General features: G+C 33.9%; 1 protein-coding gene across 1 annotated transcript in view; it reads right to left on the bottom strand.

Annotated features, from left to right (window-relative positions):
* Positions 1-9,929: 9,929 nt before the first annotated feature.
* Positions 9,930-17,694, bottom strand: part of LOC106872963 (CCR4-NOT transcription complex subunit 11) — a 35,998-nt gene continuing 28,233 nt past the window's right edge. Inside the window, exon 12 of the mRNA XM_014920151.3 lies at positions 9,930-13,707. Within this exon, the coding sequence (XP_014775637.1) occupies positions 13,576-13,707 (132 nt within the window). The 3' untranslated portion in view covers positions 9,930-13,575. The remainder of the gene's footprint in view (positions 13,708-17,694) is intronic.

Consider the following 17,694-nt stretch of genomic DNA (forward strand, 5'->3'; position numbering starts at 1 on the left):
GAATTTGGCAATCAAAACAGATATTGCCCTCTACCGGATTACGTAAGGGAGACAACTCTAAATCGATTATCTGCTAATTCATTCATTAACAAAAGCTAAATTTCTGTGGAAATGCTGCAAGAGAAATTCTCTGTAGTGAACCTCTTCTCCATTTATGGAATTATCGAGAAGTATTTACGAATTATCTAGAATCTTATCTATGTATATATTATCTCTGTGTGCACGTGTATTTGAACATACAATTCATATTTATACATATTAAATTAAATACATTTACATTATTGTTACTACTACTGCATTTCTTTTAAATACAACATAGCCAGAAAGTCTTTTAATTAATATCGAGTTGGTCAGACGTTCTATTGATTCATTAGGATAGTGGGGAAGAATTTTTCAGTACTAAAAAGAAAGGATTGATTAACTGTGGGTTGCTTTCTTTACTGAAGCAATATACAGGCTTTATAGTTTTTTGAGTTTTTTTTTTTTTAATGTAGCTCATGCCAGCCTTGATTAAGAAGTTTTATAACATGGTCAGCGGATCCAGTATTGCAGTCATATCATGCCACCTTTTAGCTGAGGCCCACACTATGCACTACAACATGCAGTAATTTATCATGTACAATATGGTATTTTTTTTTCTGTTGTCAAATCTGCCCATAGCTTTCTGATGTTAGTCACATCAAATGCAAAACAGAGAAATTTAATTAGAATGGAAGTGTATTTATCTCTGACGATGTGTATCTTTGCATAAGTTTTAGAGCTCTTAAGGTTACTGCTCCTGCTATTATTAATCTTTGCATAAGTTTTAGAGATCTTAAGGATACTGCTGCTACTATTATGTCTATGTGCTTTTGACACTTAAATTGGTTGAGAAGAATAATGTATTAGGATGGTATTATAATGTTCTGAAGTGTTGCAGAGAGGTCATTAATGAGTGCACAGTGATAGGAGCAATGTGAGTTGCAGCCTGTAACAACAAACTGTCCTTTGCATGTCCCAGTAATTTTTCCTTTTCAGAACTTTTGCTTTACTGAGTACTCTTCCTGATGTGAAAACTATGCTATTAGTTTGTTGTGGAGTTTGCTACAACTACATTAGTTGTTGACAATGTGCATTAAGTCTCTTAAATAGCTGGGTCTGTAGGAAGGGTTGTAACCATGGGATCTGCAGGCTTTCCAAGACTGGTTATTTTTTTTAATTATGTCTGGATTTCAACCTCGGCCACAGTAACAAAGTCCTCTCACGACACTTCTCAGTCCAGCATCACTGCCTCAAGGGCCTGGATACATTCCAGGCCAATGTTTGCAATCAAGTTCTCGATGTGAGTGTAATGACATTTTCCTCTTCTTACATCACCATGAAGTGAATTTCACAAGACTAACTTGGATGCTCCTACTTTAGGGTGGTGCATGCAATGACCAGATAGTTGCAGCATTCGTTTGTTATATGTCACTGCCATTTCACATTTCGGGTCATTTGAAGCACCCTTGTGTAGCAGTCATTTCACCCGTTTGATAACTTTTTTGTCTGTGTCCATGTTTCACTGCCATGTAATAGCACTGATTCGGCAGTTGCAGTGAACAACTTGATTCTGATTTGCCTGGGCAATTTGGAGTTCCAGAGCTTCTTTAGTTTGTGACAAGCTGTCCATGCTTGTGCCTTCCTGACCTTGGTGGTTTTATAGTGTTGCACTTTAATCAACTACAATGATCTAACCAATCTTACAGGAAACTTATTCAAAGCAGTTTAGATAGAAGATTTGCATACCAAATATGACAATAATTTACTATGTCAAATATAACAACATATTTTTCTTTAAATTTCTCAAGAATGAGGCTTCACTGGGTCTCCAATAGATTCACTAGGTCTCCAATAGATTTGGCTTAAGTTGTAGCGTACCTGAGCACTATACACAATTTCATTATTATTATTATCATGGAAGCTGTACAGTTGTTCATTGAGGAAGTAAAGTAATAGGTTAGTAATTAGTAGAAGTCAAAAGTGTTACTTTCTCAGGAATGGGACAATCTGTTGCAAAGACTAGGATATATGTGTGTGTGTGTGTGTGTATGTCTATCTCTCTCTATATATGTGTGTGTGTATCTCTATCTCTCTCTCTATGTGTGTGTGTGTGTGTATGTATATATATATATATATATATATATATATATATATGTGCACACACACATATATTTAATGATGAGAGAGATCGAAGAGTTTGGTGAGATAGCTCTGGGGAACATTGTTTGAGTGTAAATGAAGGGATGCTGTCTGTGCCAGTGACTTTATTCTTTTAAAGTGACTGGAGACACTCTCTGCACTTTGTATGTGAAGATAGTAATGAATCAGATGGAGTAGAGAGTTTTGGAGTTTCAGCTAATCTGTATTGTGTTGAGTGTGTTGTAAACTCTACACAAAAATGTGGAAGGGCTTTCTCTCTGGGTATTTTATGGTGCCTCTCATGACTGAGAAATGAAGTGTAGGAAGATACAACTAAATTAGAGATGCTTTTAGCAAGAAGCCGAAAAGACCAGCTTCAATTTGGATGGTTGAATAGCTTGCAGGTTGATTGACACACCTTTTTTTTTTTTGTATTTCAAATGATGAACTTTCTGAAATTGTTGTCAAAGGTAAAAATCATTCAGCTTGTAGAGTTGGCTCAAGCATTGTAAACAACATGTATTTTGGTTGCGCATGATATATTAGTGTGGTGTGCCTAAAGGGGTGGTTTCTGTTACTCGTTTAGCTGTTTTTGGTGGGTCAAGACTGAAGCTAATGTACTGCAAAGGTAGTAAATGTAGAGTTGGCAGAGTTTCAACTAAACTTGAAGTGTCATAGGACCTGAGATGTTGGAGGCATTGTGTAGCATGTGGCTAGATTGTGGATCATCTCACCGTTGCCTCATCAGGCATTAATCAGATAATCTGATAGGTTCAGAGATGATTAGTAATTGACTTGAGGATGGTTTGGGAAGTGAGAAAGAAATCAAGGATGTTTCTAGTGTTAGTGTGTCAGTCAACAATGTATGCAGGGGTGGGGGGTAAAATTTAATTATAGTAGAGAGTTAAAGATTACAAAAGATTCAGTTTTTGGATTAGCAGTACCAGTGTGGGATGAGTCTGAGCAGTAAACATTGAAGGACATGTGCGGAACTAGAAGAGTTATGACCATTGAAGCCACTGCAGAAGATGACTTTAGGGATGGGTGAAGTGAGATATATATCCTTAGTACAGACAAAGATATTGCTGAAGAGGAGTTGGTGGTGGATGGAGGAGTTTTGAGAGCTGTAAGTGCAGCAGATGCATTTGAAATTGTGTGGAAGCAGAATAAGTGAATGTCATTGTTACTTGTATCCAGATAAGAGGAGAGAATAAAATCTTCATATGTGTAGATATCAGCTTTCACTGTGAAGTTGAATGTAGAGTATAGCTTGGACTGCTGAGATGGCTTACATATAAGGGATAAGGGATTTGTGTCTTGAAGAAGAAAAGAACGAGTGGTTTGCAGTATTATGTGGTGAACTGACAAAATTGTTAGAGTCTGATATTTCTTCTGGAACTTTGCATTCTGAGTTCAAATCCTGTTAAGGTCAAATCTACCTTTTATCCCTCTGCAGTTGATTATATCAAGTACCAGTTATATATTGAGGTCAATGACATTAGCTAAACTCCTCCCCTCAAATCTGCTGGCCTTATGCCTAAATCAGAAACAATTATTATTGGTTTTGTTGATGTATTGATCTCATACCATCACAGTTTTCTCTCTCTCCCACTTTACATCTAATTTCTCTTATACCCAGTTTGTCTCTCAGTTCATTTATACACACTGAAATAGTACATCCAATGAAGCAAATTTGTTTATTTCTTACTTGCTTTTGCAGGTCCTCTGTATTCAAGGTCTACATTATTTTACTATACAGCAATGCATTTCATACACAAACAGCTGCCCTTCACTTTGAAGGAAAAGCCTTTTGTTGCCAGTAAAGATAATAGCTCCCTGCACTTTCTCAAACCCATTTTACACATTCAGAACACATACCAACACTACAAATTAGTAACAAAATTTTAATAACAAAAGCTATTAACCATTTCTAGGAAACCATCTGGACATTTGAGGGTATTTTTTTCTCTTGAGCTATTAATGCTTAGTGACCTGGAGCACCTGCTGCATATGATGTCTACCTTTTCTGATAGCCTGTATGTGATCCCATTACATCTCTTGTGCATCTACTACTTACACTGGGTTCACCTTATAGATTTTTTACTGACTCATTTTCTGTAAGCAGAAATAATCTTTTCCCTGATATTATACATCATGTGCATGCCTGTATGTACATTAATGTTAACATCTCATGGTTTTTTTGTTTGTGACTATAACACTTTATACAGTTGTCCTCCTCCATACAAATCACATGGCAATACCATCACAGACATTTCTCTTGTGCAATACATCTGCTTCCTCATATATTCAGTTTTTCTCTCCGTTTATTTATTCTTTATCATACATGCACACTGGTATTATACATCCAACAGAGGTATATCCACTTTATTTATTTCTAGTCTTCACAAATCCTGCATCTCACTACTGTGCAACATTATACTTCATACACAAGTATCATACAATTAGCCTCTCACTGTAAACGAAAATCCCTTGTTGCTGGTTGAGGTAATAACTCCCTGAGCTTTATCCAACAAGTTATTATCAATTAGGTCTCTTAGGTCACAGAAGCTAAGCTGGCATTGGAGAGTCTATTTTGCATGTGCTTTTTGACTGTAAAGCTATCAGGTTTAATTGTTGGTCCCCCTGTTGGCACTAATTGGGGTAGTCATACATTCTTCTCATTCTGCAACCACTTGTAGCATTTCTGAAACATTTTCTTCTTGGTGTTAGTAAGGGCTAGTGTACCACTATCATTCTACATGTTTTTCTCAATGATGTCTTGTTTCAAGCTAATACACTACTTTGCAATCTGGAATATCTCATGTCTCTTGTTCTCTGATCACAAAACACTGGTAAAACATCTTAATTTCAAATTTTCCCTGTGCTATGTATATCTTATTGTTCTTTACTTGCCACTTTCTTGCAATCTTCCCAGGGCTGACTCAAGTATTTTTGCTCTTTTTACTGTACCATTCTCTCTCCATGCCACCTTTTGTTTTGGTGAGAACCTTGCTTCATCTGCAGATTTTATCTGTGGCTCATAGAAGGTTGTCTCATAAAAATTCAAAGTAGTTCTCTTTCTCCCCCTTTCCATCACGTGCATTAACTAATACTTCTTTGAAGGATCTTTCAACTTCCATATCTTCTCTAGACTGTTTAACGAACATGCAGAATGACTAACTCAGAGTATAATAAGAATTATACTCTGAGAGCAAAATGAGGTGGTATCAAAAAGTTCCTGGACTAGTTCTGTAGTGGCAACACACAATTGTATGTGCAGTGAGAGCTAGCAGTGACCTGCATGAGGCAGTATGCCAAGTGACATTGCTGTATTTACTTTGCAAGTTGTGAAATTTGTGTTTTTGTGATCATGTGTATGCTGTAGTTTTTGATTTTGTCATGGATGGGAATAAAGAGTCAACATGAAATTTTGCATTAAACCTGGGAAGTCTGCTAGAGACATTGAGCATACTTTGGCAAGCTTATGGCAGTGAGGCAATGGGTTATCAATGTTTCGAGTGGCACAGGCACTTCAAAAGCAGAAGGATGTCCCTGGAAGACAATGAGCAATTTGGAAATCTGCCACGAGCGTCACCCCTGGAAATGTGGTATTGTTCATTGAGAATTCATGCCCCAGGGCCAGATCATCAACTGAGAGTTCTACCATAATGTTTTGAAGCATCTGAGGGAGGCTATTCAGCAAAAGTGACTTGGTCTGTGGAGTGCAAAGAATTGGATTCTTTATGAAGCTTTCCTCACATGTGAGTTTCTTGTCCAAAGCATGGTATCACTTCCATACCTACCCTATTCGCCAGATTTAGCACCTGCAGACTTCCATCTCTTCCCCAAGATGAAAATGCAGCTCAAAGGTCACCGTTTTAACACCATTGTCAAGATCAAATTGAATTGCAGAAGGTCCTTGACTCACTTACGAAAAACTTCAGGATGGATTTCAAAAGTGGCAGGAACATTGGGACTGGTGTATTGCTGCACAGTGTGACTATATTGAAGGAGATGATGTTAAAACTTAGGCAAATAAGTTGTTTCTTATTAAACACAACTAATCTGGGAACCTTTGATCAGTATTGCCAACTTAAAATCACAATTTTATGCTAAATTTCAGAAAAAATACAAAAAAATGCTAAAGACTAATTATATCAAAAAGCTTAATTTTTATCTACTTTCTTTAGTTAAATTCAGCATTGAAAAATAATTTCTTGAATTTCACTGATTTGTTCACTTTTATCTGCAGTGCCTAGGTCTTGACTTCCGTATACATTCAAGGTCCCAGTCTTGTTAATTATGTATTTTGGAATATCGAAGTTTTTGCAACATTTGCCATATCTTTTCAGGCCATATTTTATTGACAGTATTGATCTACGCATAGAAAGATGCATTTAGTTTTTCAATCTTGATTTGATTACACCCATACTACTGAACAACTGTTCAACTTCTGCATTTGAGTTTGGCAATGTCAATAGATTAATGGCAAAATTTGCAACATCTCTAAAAGGAGTTCCTCCAGTAGCATCTTTATATTCCAAGACTTCCAGCCAGAATGCCTCAGTATTAGACGTATTTGTCCATTTAACTAAATGAATGCTATTAAACTGAATTTCAATTGAAGCAATTTTTTTCTTCATTTAAATACATTGCTTCTAAGACAGGTAAAATTGACTCTTTGAAATGCTGCAAAATATTTTCTACTGAAAAACATTTAATATTCCTCAGTATATTAATATTTTCTGACAAACGGTGCTTGAGCTCTTTATAAAGACAGAGTAAAAATTGTTATGCTCTTTTGTGAATATTATTTTCTTCAGTGACTGTTACAGCCTTCTTGATAATCATTTCTGCTGTCTTTCTCTTGAACCTGTAGCCTAAATTTGGTTTAGGATCCAGAAATTTTTCAATAGAAGCATCAGGATCAAGTGGATCAATTCTACATTAGCAACAGATTTGATCAAATTTGAAAGATCTTCAAGTAATTTTGTTTTGTCGACAGTGTTTGATTCAAATAGTTTATTCACTTCCTGAACATGTTTTAAAATTAGATGCAAAAATAAAAAGTAAAGTTCATTCCTAGAATCAAAACATTTCATGTAACGTTTGTGTTGTAAAGCATTTTTCTTTTGTAATTGTAGTTTGGAAGTGAGTTTGCAATTCAAACCATTGGCTTAAAATTCTATTTACAGCTGATTCTATTGATGGCCATCTAGTTGTACAAGAATTCAAAATCTTCAAAGGCTCTTTATCATTGATAGCGAGGTAAAGTTGTTAGTAGGCACTTTGTCTTGTTGAAGAATGAGAGAACCATTTATAGGTTTTGGATACTAAAAATTTTTAATTTATGGACAAGCATTCAACACAAGTGTAGGATACTGCCAACTGTAAATAGAAGTAATGATGGAACTTCTTTTAATTTCTGGAAAACACCATTGTTGACTCCTATCATTACTCTAGCATTGTCGGTTCCTATAGCCAGTAAATTTTTTATATCTAATTTCTTTTTCGCTAATTCAATTTTTAAGGCATCTACAACACCATCTGCATCACATGTTTCTAAAGATAACATACTGAGATATGTATGTAACACTTTTTTGTGAGTGTTACTATAACAATTCCTAACAACTTGTTTATTGACATATCATTGGATTCATCTAATAACAGGCTAAGTTTTCTATCTCCTATATCAGAAATCAAATCTCCATCAATATTTGCACGGACATAATATCACTAACATGTAATTCTTACATAACTCTATTAAGTGATCACAGCTATTAAATGATGAGTGGCAACAAATAAACATTGCTAAATTTGCTTCAAGCATAGATGTCTTATCATTTTTGGTTTTAATAAAATTGATAAGAGGAATCATTTGTTGTGGAGTTGATGCCTTATGTTTCTTTGCTTAATAGTGGCTTGCTAATAGAAAATATTTTGGCAACATATTACATCTGCAATGTGCTTTTGATTGGTCACTAGGTACTTCACACAACCACTTAGTAAATGCTGGTATCTTAAGTCATTCCTTTCGGAATTTTTGCTGGTACAACTTTGTTTTTTTTCGCTCATTATAATGTAGTGGGAAGCAAGAAAATAAATTGAATGATTAATAAAGATATAAAATTGAAAACAACAACTTATCAGTTTGCCACTAACAATTCTTTCATTCACCGTTAGCACTTCTTATGTTTGCTGCTTACAAATTCTTGAAGGGAAGAATATTGATTCAGGATGTGGGATGGCCAACTTATAAATGGAAAAGTAAAATCTGCAGAAATCCTAAAACTGTGTTCTGATATATACCTGGGAACATCATATTTCACTTCCAATCTTACATTTAATATCTATTAGTAAAACCACAAATATAACTACAATACTTGAGAAAAAAAAGTAAGTAGAAATATACAGGGGGAGACTCTACCACCCCCGTACATCTACACAAGGTATATAATCCAAAACAAGCATGAAAAAATGCAGACCTATTTTAAAACAGTCAACCTGTCATGATAAAAATTCATCACTACAGAATAAAGCATTGTTAGGACGAATTTCCATACTTTCACTCTCTGCAACATATTTACATTATTGTGTAGTGAATTCAGGCGCTGATATGAGTTATCTTTTCCCCCCTCACCCCACCAGCACCCACTCAGTATCCAGACATGTGGAGCAAGGCTGGAAAAGTTCATAACTTGATAAAATTCCTTTTGATAAACTTTCATTTGAAGTTTCATGAAAGTGAAAGAAAAATTCAACAACAGCTGATAGTACTAAAATTTGGCTAACGAAAGTAGAAAAGGAGGAAAAAGAAGAAAAAAGAGTAAGTATTGTGGAAATGTCATGACCAGAGAAAAATGCTAAAAATAATTTTAAACCTATTTTCCCTGCTAAATGCTAGATTCAAAAATTTTCTGCTAAATGCTGAAAAAAAATGCTAGATCTAGCATAAAATATGCTAAATTGATACCATCTAGTAACCTACATAAAGTTGAATTACTAGGAAAATTCTGGCTGATTTTTGAAATAAATCCATGTGGCTGTGTAGTAAGATGCTTGTTTCCTATCCACATGGTTTTGAGTTCAGTGCCACTGTGTGACACCTAGGGCAAGTGTCTTCTTTCTACTATAGCCTTGGGCCAACCAAAGGCTTGTGAGTGGATTTGGTAGACAGGGTGGTTAGTATTAGGAAGGGCATCCAGCCATAAAAACCATGCCAAAAGGGACACTGAAGCCTGGTGTAGTCTTCTACCTAGCCAGCTCCTGTCAAACCATCCAGCCCATGCCAGCATGGAAACCAGACATTAAATGATGATATATGTATGTATATATCTGTTTGTATGTATCTTTGTGTCTGTGTTTGTTCCCCATCACTGCATGACAATCAGTGCTGGTGTGTTTATGTCCCCGTAACTTAGCAGTTCAGCAAAAGAACCGATAGAATAAGTACTAGGCTTGAAATATAAAAAAAGTACTGGAGTTGATTCATTCGAGTAAAAATTCAAGGCGGTGCCCTAGCATGGCTGCAGTCTAATGAGTAAAACAAGTAAAAGATAAGAGATAAATTCTCAACAACAGATAAACATTTGTAAATATAGCAATGAAGCAATATAACCCCCATAGTCCATATCAAGTAAGGTATTACACCTTTCCAAACTTTTTGCTGCTGTATGTAGATATATATATATATACATATGTGTGACCCATCTCCTGAGTACAAGAAGTTTGGCTATTTAGCCAGGTAAATTAAATAACAAATAACAACAAAAAATTCTATCAATTTTATTGTAAAAAATAAATAACATTGATTTATTAAGCAATGTTTATACAATCAGTTTCCAACAGTGATAATGGAAATAAAAATATAAACAAACAACACATGATGTCAAGCCCAATTCTGAGGAAAAGATGAAAGAAATTTCTAATTTCAAAATCATTTTAAGAAAATGGAGAAAGAAAACATAGCGACTTATTTGGATGTTAGCAAATATGTAATATGAGAGTATTTTCATTTGGATGTTAGCAAATATATAAATACTAGAATAGTTTCATTTCTTTAGAGGGTAACTGATGTTATGAAGCTGTACACTTTTTGAGAGACATCAAGTCTAAAGGAATGTTTTACTAGCTTTGGTAGTAGATATTCTAAAAAAAAGTTTAAAGGAATGTTAAGAGTTGCAGCCGATTTTTCATATAAAGTAAATGTTTAAAATATTTCTACATTTCAATTATGGATCATCATAAAGGAAGAGAAAAGCAGATTTTGTACTAACAGAATGTACTATTCTTTGGTTCCATCATTTTCAGGAGTTCTTACGCTTCTTTACAAATAAACAAGCATTTCCAAACTTGTCTGTAACTGCAGAGGAGCACTACCAGAGTGCAGGATGTGCAGACTTGTATACTATAAGTTACTTCATTACATACAAGAACAAGATACAGAGTTGACTCACTTGATTCTTGAAATTGTAGCTATGTTATTGTTTTAGAAAGTATACAAAAGTTGAACCAATTTCATCAGGCTTGAAATGATAGCAGCAAAACATCAAGAAGATAATATTATAAGATACTGTTCTTCCCTCTTACTCTGCTACACTTATGTACTTCACCTGAAGTAATGATGCAACTAGACATAATACTCCTTTCTAGTGATGATCATCACACATTAGTCTCCAGTTTTACTCTCATCAACAGAACTCACCAGAAATGGTATCTGTTGGGTCTGGGGGAAGGTGCAGTACCCACAGCCCTCTGAGATAGATGTTGTTAATGTTCCATTTAAGTGGCTGCAAGTCAACACCTGCAGAAAAGAGATGAGTAGATGGGGAAAGAAGTTCCATGAGATTGATATTCTGGAGAGCGAGTACTGAGTACAGTGGTTAATGTGGAGGCATGGGGGAGGGGGAAGAAGAGATATGAGTGAGTTAGCAGTCCCATAATGGAGATAGCAAGAGACCAGCTAGCTTTGAGAAACATGCCATTTTAGTAGTGGCACTAAAAGCAGAAGACAGCACACTTATAGTTGTAAGATGTTGAAATCAAGAGAATAAAGAATTCTTGGAATTCAATGTAAAATTTTGTAACAGAAATTACTTAATGAAAAATATACAAAACCTCTTCTTGAAAAAAAGCTTGACAAATTTAGTTAGAGTGATGCAAAAAGATATTGGTTGTGAGATGAAACGATATATGTACAAGTGACTTATGAATAATATTTTTACTGGCAATCAGCAATATTTAAAAATTTAAGTCTGTATTTTGTTTTGTTTTACTTCTCTAAATATTTCTTCACATCAAATAATCTCATAATACTGACAGATACGTTTATTGCCCTATGTATGTAGTATCATACAACTGTTACAGTTTGAAGATAATTTGCACACTATTTGGTCAAACTATAATTATGTTTCTATTAAAAGAAAAATATCATTACAAGTTGTTTGGGATTAAAACTACATAAATCAGAATGAATTTCAGAGTTGTAGCCTTCATTCATAAGTTTAACATGACCTTATTACATTTAAAACTCTTTCATAAATATGCTGACTTCAGCTTCCCTTGACACAACCTCCCGAGGATTATAAAAAGTAGCACCAACAGCAAGCAGGTGGAGATGGATTTTCTTACCTTGGCAACTGTTAGTTGTATGTTTTGAGTTGCCGCCCTTGCTTTTTAATTTTTAAGCCTTGTTCAACACTATTTATCTTTCCCTGATGGAGGTAGTCTTGATTAAATTCGTCACCGTCAGCACTTTATTGTGATTAGTTTCCTTCATTAAGGTACGAAAATTTTTGGTTCTATTGAACGGCGACAATATCAATTAATTGGTCTTGCTTAATCTTAACCTTATTTTTTTCTTCAATTTTCATACTTTATAGACCTTTAATTCTATTTTCTCTCTTTAAAAGTTTGTAGCCTATTAAAAAATATGAAATAACTGCAGGTATGGTTATATGGAGACTTTTTTAAAGGAGCAGAAATTTAAGATCATAGAGACAGAGGTCTCTAAATGGAAAGGAAGTGGTTTCTCTCCATTTAGAGACTTCTGTTACAACTAAACAATACAAGACAATTCAATAATTACAAACTTAGCATTAATTCCAATGTTTAAGGATTTAATCTAGAACATTGTTGCTAAACTTTGCCTAACAAAATGAAGGTTGACAGCAACCAAACATCCTACCAGTGCAACAAAAAATATCTCCACTATTGTAGAAACTATCTCCATCAACTGGTTCCAAGGACTAAACCGATTGACAACCAGGCCATTGCTAAGATGGTCATGAATAGAATGCTAACTAAAAATTTTGTGCAACATTCTGTACCAAGCAAGCAAGCACAGTTTCCAGAACTCATAATGTATCCAGGACTGCCATCTCCAACCGAATTTGGTGAACAATTAAAAATAATTTCTTAAGAAGTACTTAAATTCATCAAAAACACACCAAACATTTTATATAGATTTCTGGAAATTAAAATATAAAAATGCTCTTACATTCATTTCTTGGAAGAACTGAATTTCTTTATTGGACTTGCATTTATAGTTTACATGGCTTTAAAAATGGAATTGGGCTGATTTCTCTGCTTAGATTGATCAAGGCAAGTGAGTCATAAAACTGATCTTTAGTTCTGTAGAGAAGAACCATATCAAGAGAACCACCATTGTTATGGTGGATTTAAATAAATTTGCCTGATATATTTATATTAAAACGTATTGGATGTGAGTTTTCTCTAGCTCTTTCTGCAAAACAGTGTCAATTTTACCTCCACCTTTCTATATTGGCAATAGGGCTAAATGGGACTTTTTCAGACAGTCTTTGTAGTTAGTTATCCTTTCTGATGCCAATCCTTTTAGTTGTGTTCTATGACACAGGAAACAGTGTACCTATTCTAAAAAATATTTATCTACCAACCTACCTAGCTACACACATACAAAGTTTTAGCAAAGATTAATTTACCAAGTATGAAGAAATGTTTTTTTTTTCGCATTTTGAAGTTTCATAAACATCAATATCTAATACCAATAAGCTTTTAAAAGTCATACTTGAAGTGAAAAAAAAGTAATCGAATGCTATAATTAATAAACGTGAATAGAAATATAGGCCAGACCTTAAAGACTTCTTATACAAGCTAAGATTAACTTTTGAAAACAAAATCCTTTGCTCAAAAATCTTGCTTTGGTCACCCCTTCTCCAGCTGTTGTTTTATCAGTTTAACATTACTTACCTCTCAGTAACTAAAGTTATGTATTCATTATTGCTTTGTCCTTCAGTAAAAGCACATGGGCAATCAGAAATACTTCCAAGAGAGAGAGTTTAATAAACTCATAAAATTCAATAAGTAACCAATTTCTCTTTATATTTTATTTTTTTTCTTAAGTTTCTGTTTTACCCTTTTTTTTTAAATTTACAATCATTTGGTGTTCTGTTGCTGTTCATTGCCACTGCCATTGGTTTCGGAATTCTTTAATAATCGAAATAATGCAGCTGCTTCTCGGATTCGACTAAATTCTATACAGAAGGTCTGTACTTCAATAAATATGTCCTACCAGAAAGTAAATAGTTTAAAACAAAATAGAAAGAAAAAACCGAATTTAGAATGAATTCAAGACAATATCAAACAGTTTTAGTATTAATATAAACAATCTGGTAAAAAAAAAAAAAAATCAACATTATCTACAGCACCTTAAAATTTGGTGCATAGTGGCATAAAGCAGAGATGAACTTCCATGTCCAGGACACCAATCTACCAAGTAACATTCCCAGACCTAAAATTATTCCCTATGGCTTTGTGAACTAAAGCAGAAAGAGTTAAGTCACTTCTCATAGACAAAAATCAATGAAATGTCTGAAGTAAATCTCAACACATAGCTATAAACTATGGTTTATTGCTACTAGTAGTTCACCTAGCTATAAGCAGGTAGGTCAACTGTTTAACCACTTTACTGTCACTGCTGTCATTTTATTATCAGACTTCCCATGTCAGTAGAAATCAGTAAAACATATCTTGATCCTGTATCAAATTATTCATGAGGAATCTTATCTCACACATACTTCGTCTTTCATACAATGCTGCACAGTCAATGAAATTATACATGGATTTTACAAAATTTTTTCCACCATTTTACATATTTTCCTGTTTGTCTATACTGGATGGTTGTGCAAATTTTGAATTGCTGCAGGGTAAATGAATGTTTTCTGAATAGTAATTTCAATAGTACCATAGAAAACAGGTGTGATTTGTCTAGCTTCTTGTATTTTCATCCAAAATGTGGCAGGGCTGATAAATGTTTAGAGATTTCTCTCTAAATGAAACTACTGGTAGCCTTGATAACCTGCAATAGATGATGGCTATCCAGTCTATTATACAGTACTCAAGCTTAGACAGAGATACTAGTACTGGTAAACTTCACTTAAGTAATTCCATGTTGCATTCTAATTGCACTGAATTTCTATCTTTAACTCTTCCCACTGTTTGTACTTGGTGGTTAGTGGTGGTCTACATATTATCTATATCTATAAGAGAGTTTGTGTGTGTGTGCGTATGTTCCTTATGCATTCCAAAACCGAGTTGCTGATTTTGACGTAAAAAAGATTCAGTAAGTTTTTGACTACTAACTAAACTATATATTTATTCACATATTTGCATTACAAAAATTTAACATGATCATTCTTCTTTTAGTCATCTATCATAAACATTTTATACCACCACCACAACGATGATAACATCACATTTTCTATATGAGTGTGTTTGCGTGTTCGTTACGTATGTTAGGCCGATGACTGACAAGTATATGTGTGTGACGGTGTATGTGTCTGTCAGTATACATACATTTATGCGATGATTGATACACACACACACACACATCTAAAGACAGACACAGACACACCCAGGGACAGAGATAAGCTTGAAGTGTGTGTTAATGTGTGCGTGTGTGTATGTAACTTTACCCCCACCCCCACCCCCACCCGACAGTGAAAAGCGCTGACTTTGAAAGTTTAGTTTAGTTGTGGCCTGGACTTCAAAAGTACAACAATGTTCACTTTCAAGTATTAACAACATGAAGATTTGGCTGATTTAACAGCACTTTCAATACTTGCAAATACATTTGAAAAAAATGTTATTCTGGTTATTATAACAAATTCGGAAACCTGGCGAAGTAGAAAACCTCAGCGGCTCTTTCAATATAATTACAGAAATGTTATTCCACTCCTCCTAACCAGTTTCAAAATAATGTTTTTTTTTTAACAGTCCTTGTATGCCTCCTATGCTTCTTCATCACTATGGTCATCAACATCGCACAACCTTTTTACTGCGTTAAGTCAGTATTTATTCTACAGCCTATAATGTTACATAGTTAAAAAATAAAGAGTAATGTCAAATTAATTTATATCTTGCTACATACATCCTTCAGCAAATGTTTTAAATTAACGTTCGCAACAGCAGCATCTTTATACACTTTCTATACACTTGGTTCAGCATTTGCTTCAAAATTGTAAAATAAATTATTTTTGTATGAAAAACTGAATTATGACTTCTGAATTTTTTTCAACTTCCACTTTCTTCACCGTGACATTCATTCAATTGTGAATTTTATCACATTCAGTACATGTTCCAAATAAATATTGACGTTCTGTACTTTCTTACATTGGTGGTGGAGGTAAAGAATACGTACACCATCTGCTCTTGGCATAACAAAAACCCTAACCCTAAACACCAGGTGTACATATTCTTTACTTTCGCCACATTGGTGATGCATACTAACTTTTGTTATTTTACCATTTTTTATAGCATGACTATGCTACAGAAAGTATGCTTTGCACCTGTATTGACTACATTTAGTAACTTTTGCGAAATTGGTGACTTCATTTTGTTTCGCTTGAACTTTGTGTTTGTATGTTTGCTGTTTTCACTATTATCAATCTTATGAGTGTGTGTGTGTGTTTCTGCGTTCGTTACATCTATAGTAAACTAGAGTAAAGAATATTTTACACTGTTTTAATGAGCCAACACCTACTCTCCATGCAAATCATAATATTCTCTTTCCTGTTCAAGATAACCTTAACATGTTTCACAGACTCATCCCCCTTATGATGCTCTCTGGTATACTCTTATTCTGTGAAATGGACAAGATGAGTATCATTTCAATATTCCATGGATTGAACAGGAGAGCCAATTACAGATGAATACCAACGGATGTTAAGACCAGAACAATCAAATCAATTAACATGTCAAATAAACTTTTCATTTACATATTTTCTATGTCATCTCAACAACCAGCTATAGTTATTTGAAATACACTTCTCTACAACGACCAGGTTTCATTAGAAAGTGAAAATAGTTTCACACTTTCAATTTCAACCAAAATTACAAAGTGTTGCATTACGAGAATGATGATGTGCGAATGATGAAAGTAACGCTTCTCTGAATTAGTCACATCTGTATTATAATAAAGAAAGCTGTTTATTATCTATTTACCAAATAAACTAGGTTCTGACTTAATAACTCTTCTTTGCAACTAAAATAACGTTGGCAACTAGGTTGGGTCACACAATCTTGAGGTAATTTTCGGACATTTTGATTTGCTTCTCATGTTTCACTTTCATTTGATGCTTTATGCATGCGTAGAATTCTACTCAGACAAACATTTATGAAAATGTACATATAAATATTGTATTAAAATAAGCCACAACCAAAATAATTGCATTAAAAGACATCCATTTCTCTATATGTTATGGTCCATCCCACTACATTTATTATTTCTATTATTACTACTGTTAAAGAATTAAAATTTTTCTTTATATCCTAACACTAAATTATAAAAGTCCTCATTTAGTTTAAATACTTCCTCATTCACTGAGAGGTTAGTAATGTGGGTTATGCATTTTAGGTGATTGCTATTTTTATGAATGTAATTACGCTAGTTACAGTAATGGTTATGATAAAAAATGATATTTATACTAACACTAATAATAATAATATTAATTGAAAGTATAAACCAAAAATAAGTAAAATACCTATGAATAAATAATGTACTCCATACAGCAACATATACACAAAACTGCTACAATTAATTATATAGGTCAGATGCATATGCTATAGAAAACTTTTAAATAAAGAAGTTTTCAGATGTGAATAAAATTTCTACTCTCCTCTTCATTTCAATGTTTTATATATATATATATATATATATATATAAAATTTGTGGGTAGGACCCGAACAGTGTTAAATAAATCCAAGGTAAATCACAAGAAAACAGGCATATGAATTAATGGTGACTTACCCTGCATTCAATATTTCAGGGTTATGACTCCATCTTATGCCTATTTTCTTGTGATTTACATTGGATTTATTTCGCATTGTCTCAGCATTACCCACAAATTTTATATAATATATTCCATACAATGCTTCATACTAACTATTCCATTATAATGTATGTATATATATATATATATATATATATATATATATATATATGTATGTATATATATAAAAGGCAGGATGTGTGTGTGTGTGTGTGTGTGTACATGA

Source organism: Octopus bimaculoides, chromosome 15 (genome assembly GCF_046866305.1).
Source record: "Octopus bimaculoides isolate indiv1 chromosome 15, ASM4686630v1, whole genome shotgun sequence".
Lineage (NCBI taxonomy): Eukaryota > Metazoa > Mollusca > Cephalopoda > Octopoda > Octopodidae > Octopus > Octopus bimaculoides.